The following is an 18,338-nucleotide window of genomic DNA, read 5'->3' on the forward strand; positions in this document are numbered from 1 at the left end:
TACTTCAGACCAAATGAACCAAACATATATAGAACATTCCATCCACCAACAGAAGAATATATATTCTTTCCATCAGCATATAGGACACACTCCAGGATGTGTTAGGTCACAATTCTCAGCAAATTTAAAAATACTGAAACCATACTAAGTATCTTTTCTGATCACAATGGAATGAAACTAAAAGTCAATAAAAGAAAGAAAAGTGGCAAATTAAAAACTACGTGGAGATTAAACAACATACACCTGAACAATCAATTGGTCAGAGAAAAAAGTAAAAGGGAAATAAACAAATTTTTTAAAACAATGAAAGTGGCAATGCACTATACCAGACCTTATGGGAATCAGCAAAAGCAATTCTAAGAGGGAAGTTTATAGCAAATAGGCAACCACATTTAAAAAACAATAAAGACCTCAGCTAAACAACTAACCTTACACTACAATGAATTACTCTAAAAAGAACAAACTAAGCCCAAAGTTAGTAGATTGAAGGAAATAACAAAGATCAGAGCAGAAATACAGGAAATAAAGAATAGAAAAACAATAGAAGACTCCAACAAAATTAAGAGTTGTTTTCTTTAAAAGGTAAAATTAATAAACCTTTAGCTAGACTTACCAAAAAAAAAAAAAAAAGAGAAGACTCAAATAAATAAAATTATAAATGAAAAATAAGATACTAAAATGGACACCACAGGGGAGCCTGGGTGGTTCAGTTGGTTAAATGTCTAAGTCTTGATTTTGGCTCAGGTCATGATGTTGAGCCCTGCATAAGGCTCAGCACTGAGTGTGGAGTCTGCTGAAGATTCTTTCTCTCCCTTTCCTTCCACCCCTATACAAAAAATCATGAGACCATTATTCACAATTGTATGCTAATAATTGTACGACCTACAAGAAAGGGATAAATTTCCAGAAACATACAACTGGCTGGACTGAATTATTTAAAAAATAGAAAGCCAGAACAGACCAATTACAAGTAAGCACATTGAACCAGTAATCAATAATCTCGCAAAGAAGAAAAGCCCAGGACCAGGTGGCTTTGTTCATGAATTCCACAAAACATTTAAAGAATAATCGAATGGCAATTCTTCTCAAACTCTTCCAAAAAAGTTTAGGAGAACGGAACACTGCCAAACTCATTTTATGAGGCCAGCATTATCCAGATACCAAAACAGATAAGGATATTACAAGGAAAGAAAACTCCAGACAAATATCCCCAATGAATATAGATGCATAAATGCAAACTGGGCAGCCACTCTGGAAAACAGTATGGAGGTTCCTCAAAAAGTTAAAAATAGAACTACCCTAGAATCCAGCAGTCACATGACTAGATATTTACCCAAAGAATACAAAAATACTAATTCAAAGTGTTACATGCACCCTAATGTTTATAGCAGCATTATCTACAGTTGCCAAATTATGGAAACAGCCCAAGTGTCCATCCACTGATGAATTGGATAAAGAAGATATAGTATATATATAGGATATGATGTACACGTACACACACACACACAGAGAGAAAGAGAGAGAGAGAGAGAGAGAGAGAGAGAGAGGAATATTACTTAGCCATAAAAAAGAATAAAGTCTTGCCATTTGCAATGACATGGATGGAGCTAGAGTATTGTGCTAAACAAAATGTGTCTGAGAAAAACAAATATCATGTGATTTCATTTATATGTGGAACTTAAGAAACAAAACAAATGAGCAAAGGGGAAAAGGAGCAAACCAAGGAACAGAATCCTAACTACAGAGAACAAATAGATGGTTACCAGAGGGGAGGTCAGTGGGGGGATGGGGGAAATACATGATGGGGCTTAAGGAGTGCACTTGTTCTGATGGGCACTGGGTGATGCATGGAAGTGTTGAATCACTGTATTGTACACCTGCAACTAATATTATACTGCATGTTAACTAGAATTTTTAAAAAATCAGTTGTTTTTCTGTACACTAACAATGGACAAAATGTTAGTTCATTCCTAGATGAAAACAGAACAAAAGCTCTCTGACACTGATTTTAGAAATGTTTACTTAGATATGACATCAAAAGCACAAGCAACAAAAGCAAAAATCAACAAATGGGACTATATCAAACCAAAAGCCCTTCTGCAGAGCAAATAAAACATACAACAAAATGAAAAGGCAACCTATCAAATGGGAGAAAACATACCCAAGCCAAGTATCTGTTAAGGGGTAAAAATATCTAAAATATATAAGGAACTCATACAACCCAGTATCAAAATATAAAATAAACCAATTCAAAAATGGGCAAAAGACCGGAATAACTTTTTTTCCAAAGAAAATGTACCAGTGGGCAACAGAAACAGGAACAGGTACTCAACATTACTCATCATATGGAAAATGCAAACAAAACCACAATAAGTATCACCTCACACTTGTTAAGATGGCAAATTTTTTATTGAAAAGAGATAGTAAGTGTGCTATGAATGTGGAGAAAAGGGAACCTCGTGCACCGTTGGTGGGAATAGGATAAATTGGTGCAGCTACTATAGAAGGCAGTATGGAGATTCCTCAAAAACTTAAAAATAGAGCTACCATATGATCCAGGAACTCTACTTCTGGGTATATGTCCAAAGGATATTAAGTCACTAACCCTGAGAGATACCTATACTCTTATGTCCATTGCACTGTTACTCACAATAGTCAAGACATAGAAACAACTAAAATGTCCACCAATGGATGAATGAAGAAAAATGTGGCTTATGAATATTATTTAGCCATAAAACAAAAGGAAACCCTATCATTTTTGACATAGCTAGACCTTGAGGGCATTATGCTAAGTGAAAGAAGTCAGACAGAGAGAGACAAATAACTGTCCGATCTCACTTAAATGAGGAATCTAAAGAAGCCAAATTCATAGAAGCAGAATGGTGGTTTCCAGGGGCTGGGCAGTGAGAGAAATTATGAGACGTTGGTCAATACATAAAAACTTCCAAAGGAGTAAGTTTTGGGATGTAATATATAGTAGGATAATGATAGTATATTAGGATAGTGTATTGCATACTTGAAAGTTGCTTGGACTGCAGATCTTAAATGTCACCATAACAACAATAACAAAAGTAATTCTGTGAGGTGAAGGATGTGTTAGCTAGTATCATTGTAGTGAACATTTTGCAATATATGCATGTATCAAATTATCACACTGTACACCTTAGACTTACCCAATGTTACATGTCAATTATATTTCAGTAAAGCTAATGGAGAAAAAAAGAACTGTTCCAACCAAGAAGAAAAAGAAAGTCTTGCATATTAGAACCATGAAAAGTGAGAACTGCCTATATAAAGAATGCAAGAGTAAAAACATACACACAAAAAAAACCAAAACCAAAATCAAATTAGAAAATGGGCAAGAGGGCTCTCTGCTCAGCAGGGAGCCTGCTTCACCCTCTCTCTCTCTCTCTCTCTGCCTGCCTCTCTGCCTACTTGTGATCTCTGTCAAAAAAATAAATAAAATCTTAAAAAAAAAAAAGGAAAGAAAATGGGCAAGATATGAACATACATTTCACCAAAGAGAATATACAAATAGCAAATTAGGATCTGAAGGTATGTTCAACATCATTAGCCACTAGGAACATTCTAATTAAAACCATTAAGATATATCACTACACGTCTACTGAAACAGCTAAACTCCTAAAAAAATCATGACAATATAAAATGCAGGCAAGGATGTGGAAAAACTGGATCTCTTATACACAGCTAGTGAGAATGTACAATGGTACCATCATTCTGGAAAATAGTTTGACAGTTTCTTTAAAAAAACTAAAATATACTTACCATACAACCCAGCAACCATATTCCCAGAAGAGAAACATACAAAAATGTGTATATGAATGTTCACAGATTTATTTATAATAGCCAAATGATGGAAATAACCTAACACCCTTCAACTGGTGAATGGCTAACCATATGGTGATACCTCCATATCAATGACCACTTCTCAGAAATAAAAAGGAAGAACTATTGACACATGCAACTGTTGGATGGATCTCAAGAGCATTCTGCTGCATGAAAAAAAAGCCAATCTCAAAGGTTAGATGTTGTATGATGCCGTTTATAAAAGAGCAGTTTCCCCTTATCTGCAGAGGATATGTTTCAAGACCCCTGGTGGATGCCTGAAACCAGAGATAGTAGCAAACCCCATATATAATGTTTTTTCCTATATATACATACCTATGATCAAATTTAATTTATAAACTAGGCACAGTAAAAGATTAACAACTAAAGAAAAATAACACTATTTAGTTACAATTAAAAGAGAACCATTATAACACACTATAATAAAAGTTATGTGAATGTAGTCTCTCAAACTATCTTATAATAATGTACTCACCTTTCTTATTCTTGTGATGATATGAGATGATAAAATGCCTACACAATGAGATGAAGTGAGGGGATGACACAGGCACTGTGACATAGCATTAGGCTACTACTGATCTCTGGACAACATGGTCAGAAGGAGGGTCATCTCCCTCCAGATAGCTGTTGACCATGAGGAACTGTAACCTGCAGAAAGTGAAACCACAGTTAAGAAGGGTCTACTGTATTCTCAAAATGACAAAATTATAGGACTCTAGAGCAGATTAGTTGTTTACCAGGAGCAGGAACAGGGGAACGGAGAAGGAGGTGCCTACAAAGATGTAGCACAAAAGATCTTTGCGCTGATGGAACAGTTTTGCATCTTGTCTTTGGTGGTGGTTACACAAAAGTACTTGTGATAAAATTGCATAAAACCATACACACACACACTCAAAAATGAGGACATGTAAAACTGGTGAAATTGAAATGAGTGTAGGTTATATCAATGTCCTAGTTTTAATACTGTCCTACAGTTATATAAGATGATGTCATTGAGAGAAATTGGGTAAGGGACACCTGGAACCTCTGTAGTAGTTTTGCAGCTTTCTATGAATCTGTAATTATTTCAAGATAAAAAGTTTAAAAAAATACATGATCTCTGAGTCAGTGATGCCATTCTTAGTAATTTACCTAAGATACTCTTACACATGTACAAATATATATGTACATAGATGTTTACTGTAACACTGTTTATAATGGTACAGAACTGGACTCAACACAGAGATCCTCCACAGTGCTGGGATAGCCCTAGTGTGAAACAGTACACAGCGAGTTCAAAAGAAAAAGATATTTACTATATGATGTTTACTTCAATTAAAAAAAATTATGAGCAAGACAGAAAAAAACTGAACATATAGTGATTTCCAAGACATACTATTAGGTGAACAGAGAGAGAGAGATGCTTATATATTGGACCATTTATCTGCAAAATAGCTCTGGAAGTTTCCCAGGAATCTGGACACAGTGATCACCTCCTTTTTTATTTTTTGGTAGCATGTGAATAAACTAATATTTATTGATCTAGAGATTCTCACAGCCACCACCATGGTTTCAATCAGGTCAGCCACCAAAACTCTATCAAATCATTCTCTCTCTCATTTCCACACATTCACCCCAGTGTTGCTTTTCTCATTTGCTCTTTTTGAAACTTCAAATATTTATATAAACCATAATTCTAGCATATGGTCCTTCCTGATGCAACACAGTTTCTAGGAAGTAGTTTATACCTCACTCTCAAAGAAACCTCTCGTGAGTAGCCCACCCTTATATATCAGTCAGAATCCAATCAGGAGACAAGAACCACATCACTAATCTTGATAGAGAAAATTAAATATATAGAAGAATTAATTAAAGGTGGTTGAAGAAGATTCTAATAGATACAGAGATTAGAAAGAAGCTACTTAGGCGCCTAGGTAGCTCAGTGGTTTAAGCCTCTGTCTTCGGCTCAGGTCATGATCTCAGGGTCCTGGGATCAAGACCCGCATCGGGCTCTCTGCTCAGCAGGGAGACTGCTTCCTCCTCTCTCTCTCTCTCTCTGCCTGCCTCTCTGCCTACTTGTGATCTCTGTCAAATAAATAAAATCTTTAAAAAAAAAAAAAAAGTCACTCCTTCTACAGTAGTGGGAGAATAAAAAAGAAAGTAAGAACTAGAGCCACCCCTCTGCCCATCCTTACCCCAGTGAGTCAGAACTTGTTGGAGAGGGCACGGCTCACAGAGGAACACAGACTGTCAGCTGTGGAAAGGTGGAGTTAGCCCAGTTAGAGCACCTCACCAGGTAGTAGAGTCCCTGGAGGTTGTGGGTAGGTCACAGTTGGTCTCTAGAACTGTTCCCTTGAGCAAAGTAACTTTCAGGGAGGAGGAGGCTGCAGATGATCTATGAAGGCTGTTGAATGGGTGCTCCCAGAACTTCTGCATGCTGATCTGCTGCTGGTGGCAACAAAGTCAAACACAGCACACAAGAAATAGGAAAAGAAACTCCTCTATTACCGCCTTATGTTGTTCATCCAGTGACAGCCTAACATCAAGCCTGTGCAGGAGAAACCTATACAGGGTCCAGTATCAACATCACAAAATAGGGCAAAGAGGGTGGATTTGGAGCTGAGAGACAGCAACTTGATAACTGGTCTACCTTACCATCTTGAAATACGGTTAATTACAGTGCAGTGGTGCTATAAACAAACAGAAGAAAAATGGAAATATGTACACTTTATTCGGTATTGATATATCTTTGCTTAGCCTTTCTTCTATATTTCATTTTATTGTTTCATTTCTTCCGAGACAATCTCTGTGATAATCCTTACATAGGTAGAGTTCTTTAATATTTTAAAGTAAGTTAGATATCATATATGTGGGAAATGAAGAGTTGGCTGTCCATTCTCAAATCAATCAACAGAGATGACATTGATGCAAACACATCTATCTCTCTTCAATTGGTTTTAAGAGCAGTGAGTATGGTCTTTTTGGCAAATGGGCAGAAATCACAAAAACAAAAATGTGTAATTTGATAAGCATAGATGTGAATTTCACAGGTGTGATTTGAACTGTCTTGAAAGGTAAGAACACATCTTCTAGGCAGGGAGAGAAGTACTTAATAAGGTATGGAGCCATGAAAAAGGATGGCATGTTGAAAGGGTGCAAAGCAGTATATCTGGACCTAAATTTTTGGGAGGGAAGCGTTGAATGAGGTTGAAAATAAAATCTGGCTTCAGGTTTTCAAAGTCAGTGACACTCAAGATGGTGCATCCCATGAGTCATTTGAGAATCTTGTTAAATATGTGGATTCTTTGGCTTTATCCCACAAAAACCCATTCAGTAAATTTGAAATAAAGGTCATGGTATCTGTACTTGAACAATCACACAATTCACCCCCACTGTGGAAAGCTAACACTCTTGGTCCAAACACCACTATTTGATAAATACTGTATGAAAACATTTTTACTTAATGAATGCTATTGGTCTCCAAAGTAGGGCATAACCACTCCAGGGAGCATGCAAGATGATTTAGTCAGGTGCGGGAAGAAGACAGTAAAATATATATTTGCAGTTAAATTAAGCTTTATTAAGAGTTAATATATGAATTGACACAGATGCCTTCACTTGATCTGTATACAGTACAAAGTGAATTGAGGGAAGACCTGACAGTGAAATTCTCATTCCCTCCTCCAGCATAGTGTGACAGACATCACTTTATACTTTACAAAATGGAAAAGTGGCATAAAGAGATCTCTAAGAAAAACAAGACAAAAACAAACAAAACACCTTAAAGATAACAATAATAATGGAACCAAGTGGGAACAAGAAAATGACAGAGTTGACCTTTCTCTTAAACCTAAATTAGCTCTTTGCCAAATAACAAGGTTAGAAATTACTATGAAGTCAGATGATCAGAAGTCTGTGAATGAAGAAAAAGTAATTACTGCTAGGAAAAATTGTGCTATGGAAAGAACATTTTAAAAATGGTTATCGGAAAAATTCTTTATTTTGTGCTTTTGCAGCTAAAAACATAATACCTATCAAAGTGTCCACATCCTCACAACTTAACAACTTGGAAATAATTTCCTGGCCTATTTAAAATCCAAAATGACCTATTTAAAAATCTCCAAAATCTTAATGCGATATTTTGTTTGTTTGTTTTCTTCTAAGTATCCCAAAGTGCTTTAGAGGGTTTTAGAAAGTTATTTGTCTGGGCACCTAGGTGGCTCAGTCCATCGAGGGTCTACACTTTTAGCTCAGGTCATGGTCCCAGGGTCCTGGGATTGAGCCCAGCATTAGGCTCCTTGCTCGGTGGGAAGCCTGCTACTCCCTCATCCTCTGCCTGCCATTCCCCCCTGCTTGTGCTCTCTTCATGTCGAATAAATAAATAAATCTTTAAAAAAAAAAAAAGTTGTCAAAAATATAGAACTTCTGATTAGTTGCAAGAACAACTTCATCTTCCATAAAATCATTTTTCTCACCAGGGATGAGAAATTTAGAATGCTTTCTCTCTACTTCTTGCTCAGGCCTCACTTCTGGTTTTGCTGAGATAACTTAGTACTTGAGGTTAATGATGTGAGATTCTCCAGTAGTAGGTCTCTCCCACTTGAAGAGTACTTATCACTTAACATCACAAATTTCCAGCCACTCTACCACAGAACACGTCTTTATTTGAAGTTCTTTAAAGTTCTAATGTGCATTTTCTTCAACTGAGGGTACTTGGGAGATACATTCTTTGGATCCTTGCATAGCCTCAAGATAAATGGTCTCACCTGGGAAACAGATTTAGTTGTGGTCATTCTCTAAAGCTTGGCGATTTTTCTTTTTCCTTTATAAATTCCTCTCTTTACCCTGAAATAATCTGAGTATCTCCTCCTGCATGTCTAATAAGCATCTCAATCTCAGCATTCCCAAAACTCCCAATTCCCTCTGCTGCTACCTACCATCCCCCAATCGGACCCTTATCCAATTTCCTCCTAGCACAGTAAGCAGAAATCCCATGCCTCCAGTTATTAGGCAAAAGCCCCAAACCAAAAGACCTGATTGTTGACTCTACTATCACACACCACACCCCATCTATGTACTTTCAAAATATTTCCAGAATCTACTTATCACTCCTCCACCAGTAACCCTGGTCCCACCCCTAGTGATTTCTTACCTCAATGACTGAAGTAGCTAATGACTGGCCTCCCAGCTCCTGCCATTACTCCTCAAATAGTCTCTTTTCCAACAGCATTGTGACTCTTGAAACCAGGGTCACAGGAGGTCACTCCTTTGCCCAAAAACTCTCGAACGGCTTCCCATATGTACCAATGAATAAAAGCCAAGGGCTTTACAACAGTCTACAAAGCCCCACATAAAATTTTGTTTCCTGCTGCCACTCTGCACTCACGTATTACTGTTCTTGCTCCCTCAGCCCTACCAAAGGGGCTTCCTTGCCAGTCTTGGAGTCACAGCTATGATATTACCTTAGGGTTTTTAAACTTCCTGTTCACCCTCTGGAGTACTTTCTCCCCAGGGATTTATGAGGTCGGTTCCCTCATTTCCACTCAAATGTCACCGTAACGGTCTCTGACCACCAATATAAAATAGTGTATCTTGCCTCTACCTTATCCCAACACTGTTAATCACTCTTATTTTTTTTTTCTATCACTTACTCACATCTGACATATTTATTCATTTTATTGTCTACCTCTTCCTACTCAATGATGGCATGGCTCATGCTTTGTTCACTCTAAATTCCCGTGACTAAGTGCTTATCACTGCCATGAAGTAGACAATAAGTATTTGAATAAAATGTCTGCCTAGTGTCTTTTATTTTCCTTGATGTTACATGGAACCTATATAGCAAGAACACTTTAAAACCAGTGAAATGTTCCTCTACTATTTACGAATTATTTTCATAAGTCTGCTTCCTTTTTTTCCTTGTGGTTCTTCACTGATTCACATTAAATATCCTAAGCTTTTAAGTTGTTCTCCTTTTTACTACGATCTTCAGGTCTTTGGGTTTTGATTTTCTAGACAGAATTACTACTGCACAAATTCTAGGCCACTAATTTGGTCCTCAAGAGTGGCCATTTGCTGCTTTTACTACATTTTAATGTGTTGGGCTTTTAATTTATAGAAAGCTTACTTCACGCTGTGAAGTTCCTCATCTGCGTTTTCAAAATTAAAGTTGTCAGCCATCTTCACCAGCAGTTCGTTTTCAACACCACTCACTTCTGAATGTTCTCTAATTCTATTTTTTCTTTAGGCTTCTCTGGACTCTTTTCCTTTGTCTACTCATTCACCCTTTGGCATAAATCCAACTGTGGGACAGTCTGAGTGGCAATAAACCTATGGGCAATACAAGCAAGCCAAATACCTCTGCTTCTGTGTACCGAGGACCCATACACACAGGAACTGAGAGCCCACCATGCAGTAGCCTAGCGGGTACTCTGAAGCTGGTTTTCCTAGTACCACACATGTGGACTGCACAGTTTTCCTCTAACTCCATGAGTCTTTGAGAGGTGCTCATATTCAAGCCATCCCCCTAGAACCCTGTTTAAGATGAAAGGTGCAACCCAGTTTAAATGTGGGTGGAAGGGGCAAATACAGGGTGGTGACAGGATGAAGACACAAGCTAGAGAGGGAACAGTAATAGGGCAAAACTCATGACAGTGGAGAGAGATGTAGGAGAACACATATGAACAGACAAGTCCTTGATGGGTGACAGGACATATAAAAAATTGTAATAGGAGGAAAGATTATTAAATGCATGTTACTGAGATATAGTACTAAGAATTCTATGGCTTGTTTCCTCCATCAAGAATAGTAAGGTCACTTCTGGGTGAAGACAATGAAGTGAGAGCATAGCTCCACCACACTTTAACAACTAAAAAATTGGTAGGAGAAAGAAAAAAAGGAAAAACAGAAAACCATCAGCCACCAAAGAAGAAAAGGATACACACCATCTCATGTTGATAAAGAAAAGGAACAGATTCTGGTAAGGTTTAAATTAGGCTCAAAGTAACATCTAACGTACCTCACTGTAAGAAAAGAAAGCTGACAACATTCCAAGAATTCTCATCCAAAATCTAGAACAAAACAAACTTGAGGAAGTAAGAAGATGCCCATAGAAAAGCTAATGAGGGTACCTGGGTGGCGCAGTTGGTTGGGCAACTGCTTTCGGCTCAGGTCATGATCCCGGAGTCCCGGGATCGAGTCCCACATCGGGCTCCCTGCTCACTGGGGAGTCTACTTCTCCCTCTGACCCTCTCCCCTCTCATATTCTCTCTCTCACACTCTCTCTCTCAAATAAATAAATAAAATCTTAAAAGAAAGAAAGAAAGAAAAGCTAATGAAAAACCCTTTCCAACCTCTAATACTTTCAGGTATCCCTTTTTTCCAGCACCCCGGAGCCACTTTGGGAACCATTCATGGAGTTCTCCCTCAGAAAGGAGATGTATATTCAACTAGGAGTGACCTCAGTTTGGGCACGTTATGAAACCTCAGAACAGAGTGGTGCTCAGGCCTTCCAACAAAGAATTTTATCCACTTCCAATTATCATTGAACTACAGAAGAGACAATACAAGATCTAGCCTGATGTGGCAGCAAAATGGACTCAGAGAAGGTAGAAAGTCTGTCAGGATTTACACTTAGTTCAGTAAAAGCCCTCATAATCTATGCTAATGGAACAAGCACACAATTAAAAAAAAAAAAAAAAAGTTAGAGGCAATGAAATGATCTATACCTTTAAAAAAATTCTAAAAATATCTAAATGTACATTCACTTATCTCTTGATACAAAGCCAATGATTTTGAGCATGGATGCTTTAAAGCTCATGCTATTCAGTTACAATGTTCTTGATGCCATTGATGTAAGTCACCAGCCTGTGGCCATCTTCCCTGTCACCCCTATTCTTGTCGTTCTGTTATTTCAACATTCCCATGAGTAACTGTGGTCTCAGATCTGACTCCAAAAAGCTCTTCTCCTCAGTCACTTCCAAGGTCTTGACTTTTCCTTATGAATATCATATCACCTCTGAACTCTTGATCTCATATTCCCACCCTCCTTTCTCTTTCAGACTTACTTTTAGCTTCATTTCACTGAAGTTTTCGGTTCATGAGTCAGCCCCACTTTCATACACTCCATGACCTCCTTTATATTGTTTATTCCTTGAAGAGCTGAGATTCCATGTTCTGGTACTATAATCATCACTTGTTACTTAACTTCACCTCCCTGGCTTGCTTCTACTTCCATCAAAAGTTGAAAATCTATTTGCTTTTTCTATATCTGCAACCAAGCCACTACATGCTGCTGGAGAAAAATCATACCACAGGTTTGCCTAGCTTCACTTACGTTTATGTCTAAACCCCCAAAAAATACATCACTGCCTAAATCCTACTACAATGTTTCACAATGAGTTAGAGTGCCATTATAATTTCTTCTTTCTCCTCCAATTCCTACATCAACTACCATGAATGCCCCCCAGTTTGTTTCATCATCAGTAACCCTTAAACTTCCTTTTTTGTACTCAGTGGTGTATTATGAAATAAACACATAAATAAGAATATAATACTTTAAAACTGTCTTACAGTCAAAATGACCATAAACTTTAGTGATGCCCAACTGGGGTAAAATAATTGAATAAGCCAAGAGCAAGCTCATTTGATCTTCCCCAACCATTACACACACCAACTTGATAAAATTTCAAACTATTTCATTTTAAAGAAAAACATATTTATATTATTTAATAATTTTAAAGAGAAATTGATACCATTACCATATTTACACTTTTAATATGGTAAACTCCATGAATGTAGTTCTTCTGTGAGTGTAAATTACCACATTTTATCACAGTGAATGTTGTATAACCACCCAATGTGTTTCCATTTGGAAATTTTTGGTAAATGAAGTACAGTCCAAAAAAATATTCAAGTGTGATTAATCAAATCTCTAATTTCTTCTTTCTTATACTGATTCCTATTTACATTAGTTATGTAATATAAATCAACATTTTTTGGATGATGAATTATGAACTATAATTCTGGGATAAAGTATCTACAAATAATTATGACAGACTCAACACAGGCTTCTCCAGAGCTATTTTTATGTTTTTTTATGGTCACTGAAGAAAATTAAGAGGAAGTCTTCCAAGCTACCATAAATACCTGATCATTACATGATTAAATAAAAATGGGAAGTGTTTGAGGAGAAAAAAGCTTATTTGGCAATGTGCTGTTATACATATACTAGCACCTTTGAGTCTTAAAAAAAATCCAACAGCATTTTCAACTCATGCTATATCTATTTTAGTTATGTGACTGCTCATTTGACTAAGAGCCAATGATCAAATGAATAGAAGAGCAAGATAAAACACATATTAAGTGGGCACTTATGAACTGAATGGAAATTAAGTTTGAATAGGGCCCATTAAACTCTTCATTAAAGAAATTTTGTTGCAAAAGAGTCAGACGTTATCACTGGCACAACCAATATGTTGATGCTGTTAAAGATCTGATTATATGCAGAGTACAGTTTGTTTTCAAACTATAAAATGTTAAAATCAGAGTACTCAAACTGTAAAAACAATGTAATTTACCAGATACATTCTTAATTCTATTAAAACAATAAAGGACATAGTAAATTGGACCATAAGCAAACCAAGTTCAACAGAGCATGTGGCTTGTTACTTTTAGGAAGAACTATGATTCCCTACATTATTTAACGCATTAACAAAAAACTATAAATGTACTTAACTCACTAGTTTTCAAAGTGAAAACTCACACTGCATTTATTTTCAAAACAGAGAAATACTATGCCTGAAAAAATCTCATAATCCTTTCATGGAAAGACAGTCGTCATCCATATCCTACCCCAAAATACAGTTTCTGTGTTCTTGGTTGGATGTGATTTTTTGGTTGGAGGGACAAAAAGCCGAGTAGAACTGGGAGTGGGAACGTCCCCAAGACTGCTGAAGTAAAGTCTTATAAAATGTTTTATTTACAATTAAACTTGAAATTTAAAAATTGACTGAAATGGCATAAGAATGACTAGAACATTTTATCAGGTCACATGGCCCAAATTAAAGCTCCATTCAAGAAACACTGTGCTTGAGAAATAATACAAATTGGTGGCTAAACAATCATTTATAATGCCTACACCATGTAAATGAACTACATTATATATAAACCACTATAATCAAACTTGGAGGTTAAGTAAATTTTAGTCAACTTAAACTGGATAGAAAGGGAATTCAGTAGCAAACAAAATTCTCAGTACATCATTCACTTAAATGTGACATAGTATCACCCCACTTTTTGAATTTTGGCAATAAAATTTCATTACCTTTACTCATTTAAATGGCATACATTTATAACTCCCAAGATACTCTAATAAACACTACCTAAAATAATACATATAAGCCCAAACAGATCAATGGCCTGAATGTATTATTGCCTATTATGCATTTACTAAATATAATTCTTTATACACCTATTATACATTTTCAACTTTTCCCTAATTATATTTCCAACATATTAATATAGAAACCATGATGGCACCACTAAACAGCCAAATGTGGCAATGGAGAAGCCAGGATATATAGGACATGGCAGTTCAAATTCCTAATCCAATTCTAATTTAAGTCAAATTCAGTCATTTGTCCTTTTATAAAGTTAATTTACTTTGGTTAGGGTAACCAGTTGCATATCAAATCCAAGTGAATAAAAATTCAGTCAAGTAATACTAAGGCTCATGTAATTAAATTTATTTTTCATGTTTTAATTTTGATTAGCTTTTCCAATATTTATAAAAAGCACTGGTCTCAAAAGTTTCATAAACTAATTAGTTCAACAACTAAGACTCAGATAATCATTATCTGACAAAGTGGCACTTTATTTCTGGCCACATATGTATATCGTATCATCATTTCTATTGTTATTATCAATAAAATGGAATTGTAAGAAATATGGCAACTAAATACCCCCTCCCCACCCTCCAAAAAAGAATGTATCACTTTAATTTTGTTAGGAGTCACAAAAATTTTTATTTAGGAAAAAATTTCCTTCAATGTTTGATAATGAATTTCATTTAAATGAATAATTTACTTTTACTTTTCTGTGCAGACCAATTTAAAAGTATGCCCCTTTCCTTTCATAAGCAAACTCTAATTCTGCATGGCAGATAAGAAATTAATACTTTACTGTCTTCTACCTTAAAAATTAACTATGAAATTTTCCTCATTATGAACTAGTTATTTCTGTATGGATTGTTGTTATGCTGATATTTTTAAAAAGTTAGTAAAAGATATGGACATATGGGAAACAAATCATAAACTGTAATACTAGTTTATAATGAAATATATTAAACATTGTTTAAATATAAAACAGCAAAATACTCCTATATTAAATAAATAAGACTTGAATTTGTCATGTGGAACTATAGGCCAGTACCCAATAAGGGGGATGGTCTAGTGTAAAGGTTGGTTATCAAAAGAAAAAAAAGCAGGAAAGGAAAAAAAAAGAGAGGAGAGGTGAGGAGGAAGCACATTTTAATACTGGTATTGTTTTTAGTAACAAATTAAATCAGTGATTCTCAATCCTTTCTGAACATGAAATTACCTTGAGAACTTCTTGAAAATACTGATGATCAGGTCTCAGCCCAGATTAAATCAGAATCAGGAATCAGGCAATAGTGTATTTAAATAGTCCCCCAAATGATTCTAATGGTTTGTCAGGGTTGAGAGTTACTGACTGAAACCTAGAAGCTTCTTAATGTTATCTGACTCAGAAGAGGATCCTATGAATAAAGAAATGAAATTTTCTTTTACTGGGGGACAAGACCAGGGTGTCTCCAGTTAACAGTAACTTATGGATATGTCAGGTTTACTAATGCATACCTCATTTCCATGAAAATATCTGTGTGTATCTCTTCATTCCCTGTAATTCCATACTTTCAAATTCCAACATCTAGTCAAAGTACTTTTTGTAATAAATCAGTTACATGGAAAAGGTCATTAATTCATGCATATAAATTATTTACTGAATGCCTACTATGTGCAAGGCACAGTTATAGGTGCTGCTGTAGGACTCAGGAATCAGGAGATAATGATTGGCTGAAAAAAAATTGTTTTTGGAATTAATGGCTATTAAATCAATTACATGGACCTAAATAAGGGACTGAACTACTGAAAAAAAAAGAAAAAGAAAATCAGCACATACTAAGAGTCTGATTTTAAAATACATAATAGCATAGCATATTTGTACTTTCCCTAATGTTTCTTTATAGTATTTCCAGAAGCCTTTGAATATACATAAGGCAAATTCAAGATAGAAAAATAAACCCTGTTCAAAGTAGATGTTCCCAATTTTAACCACACTCTGTATCAAGTAAGTTTCATATATGACATAAGTATAAATACTAAAAATCTTTATAGAAAGGTAGTTCTTGTCCACTTGTAGTAGTCTTAAGTACTCTTACATTAAAATATCACAGATTCTAGTCCTCAACGATTTCATCATGGAGAAAGTTTATACAATACATAATTTATTTTGAAAACAGTTTATATGCTGAGAAATTCTAAAGTGAACAAATTTGAGTTCTCTTTTGTTTTGAAGAGAGGATGCAAAGAAAGGAAGGAAGGGGGTAGAATCTGTTCAAACCTTATAAATATGCTATAATCTAATAATTTAAAATGCTGACTGCTTTTCTTAAGAACCATTTATTCCACATGAATAAATACTTTTTCTATTTACTATTGGTACGGACTTTGGTGACTACTTTAAAAATAAATAATAAGTGCTTCTCATTTATATGATAGCATTAAATTTCAAAACGAGGCTAGGTAATGTCAGCATAACATAAGAAGGAGCTAAATGTTTACCAAAAATATATATATATATTCTGTCATATATATATATATATATATACACACACATACACACAACTAAGAGAGATCACTGGGCGGGGGGGGGGGGGGAGATGGAGGAAAAAAATGACACAAGATGAATGATCAGCAAGGATTCTAATGGCAAAAACTCTTTAAGGGAGTAGAGGTTCCCAGTTGATTTTAGGTAATAAACAGTGAAATCAAGACTCAAGGAAAATGCTCATTCATTTGTATCTTGGATGCAATACTCTAAAGTAGAGAAGTAGTAAAATATTTTACTAAGTTAAAATATAGGTTTTATATTTTATACGATATTGAACACACACATAAAAATACCAGTGTTTTTATCTTGTTTCTGTTCAGACAATTAAGCAAATGTGTTCTTTGGTGTCTGGGGGAGTTTATCAATATTTAGGGATAATGGAAGATAAGAACTCCAAGATCAACATGCCTAGAAATAGAAGACTCAAAATCCTATGTCATACATATAAAGTAAGAATCAAAGGTGAACTTATGAGAAAAGATAAGAAGGTTAAAGTTACATTGCAGTAGAACTAATAATACATTTCCTTCCCCCAAACATACTCTGTCTTCCAAAATAAAAAGTACTATAGCCTATCAGGTTTTAATCTGTGTTTTGAGATTTTTCAAGTGGAAAGATAGCACAGATAGAAATATATCATTCTAAGTTTTAAAATCACCGAAGTCAGTGAGAAGAATGTACATTCATTAAACGTATTCATTTTAAAAGTGAAGAAGTCTTGAAAAGGCTGAACAGTTCAACCAGCTGAAGAATTGTTCTTGATTTTTCATTATTCTTTTTTAAATAAAGAATAAGTATAGGTATAGTATACATACAGTTGACATTCTGATTCATTCAAAATAGTCACATCCCTTTGCTAGTTTTCAAAGTTTCAGAGACTAAAATTTAATACCATTCATAACACAGTATTTCCAGTAAAAGGAATTATAGAGCAATGAAAAATCAGAAGCAAGATGGCCTAGAGAGCCTTATAACCTCTAAATATACACACATTTTATAACCTGTATTTATTTTCTAAAGAAACAAATTTTAAGTAATGCTAATTTAACCAATGGAGAAAAAACTTCTATCAAAATATACAATTTCCATTACAGACTAGAAGGCTAATATTAAAAAAATAGTTGTAAGCCAAAAAGTTTGCTTATATAGATGACAAGCATCATCCCCTTGAAGCATAAAGCATCAAATAAGGTCTTATAAAAAGATCGATCTGTGACCTTCTTCATTCGTAAATTCTTGATAAATTCATAAAGCTTGAGTCTCAGTCTTTAGGTCAAGGTATATCCATGCTTCTTAATCCAGATCTCCAGAAAAAGAGAAACCAACTAAAATTCAGAATCTCAAGTGGGATTTATGCTTTACCATGTACCTGAAAAATAATATTATAATAGGTTATAATGATTATAAGAATGGTAGAATTTTTAGAATATTACATGTAAAAATAAGTTAACATTTTTTTAAACTTAAAATTCAAAAGTGAACAGGATGTTTTGTTTTCTAAAAAACTGGAAACCTGATACTACACTTTGGAAATACAGAATAAGAACTTCTGAAGCCAGAAAAAACATTCCTCTCATTAAATT

At 35.2% G+C, this 18,338-nt stretch overlaps 1 protein-coding gene and 1 long non-coding RNA gene across 3 annotated transcripts in view; both read right to left on the reverse strand.

Moving 5' to 3' along the window:
• LOC131814975 (uncharacterized) overlaps nucleotides 1-4,801 on the reverse strand; it is a 79,900-nt gene extending 75,099 nt beyond the window's left edge. Inside the window, exon 1 of the long non-coding RNA XR_009347520.1 lies at nucleotides 4,343-4,801. This is a non-coding gene — a long non-coding RNA (uncharacterized LOC131814975). The remainder of the gene's footprint in view (nucleotides 1-4,342) is intronic.
• A 2,603-nt stretch (nucleotides 4,802-7,404) lies between these two features.
• The window catches only part of CDC73 (cell division cycle 73), a 120,713-nt gene continuing 109,779 nt past the window's right edge, over nucleotides 7,405-18,338 (reverse strand). For both annotated transcript variants that reach the window (XM_059146949.1, XM_059146948.1), the window contains one exon: nucleotides 7,405-18,124. In XM_059146949.1, the coding sequence (XP_059002932.1) occupies nucleotides 18,114-18,124 (11 nt within the window). In that variant the 3' untranslated portion in view covers nucleotides 7,405-18,113. The remainder of the gene's footprint in view (nucleotides 18,125-18,338) is intronic.

This window comes from Mustela lutreola, chromosome 14 (assembly GCF_030435805.1).
Source record: "Mustela lutreola isolate mMusLut2 chromosome 14, mMusLut2.pri, whole genome shotgun sequence".
Taxonomy (NCBI): domain Eukaryota; kingdom Metazoa; phylum Chordata; class Mammalia; order Carnivora; family Mustelidae; genus Mustela; species Mustela lutreola.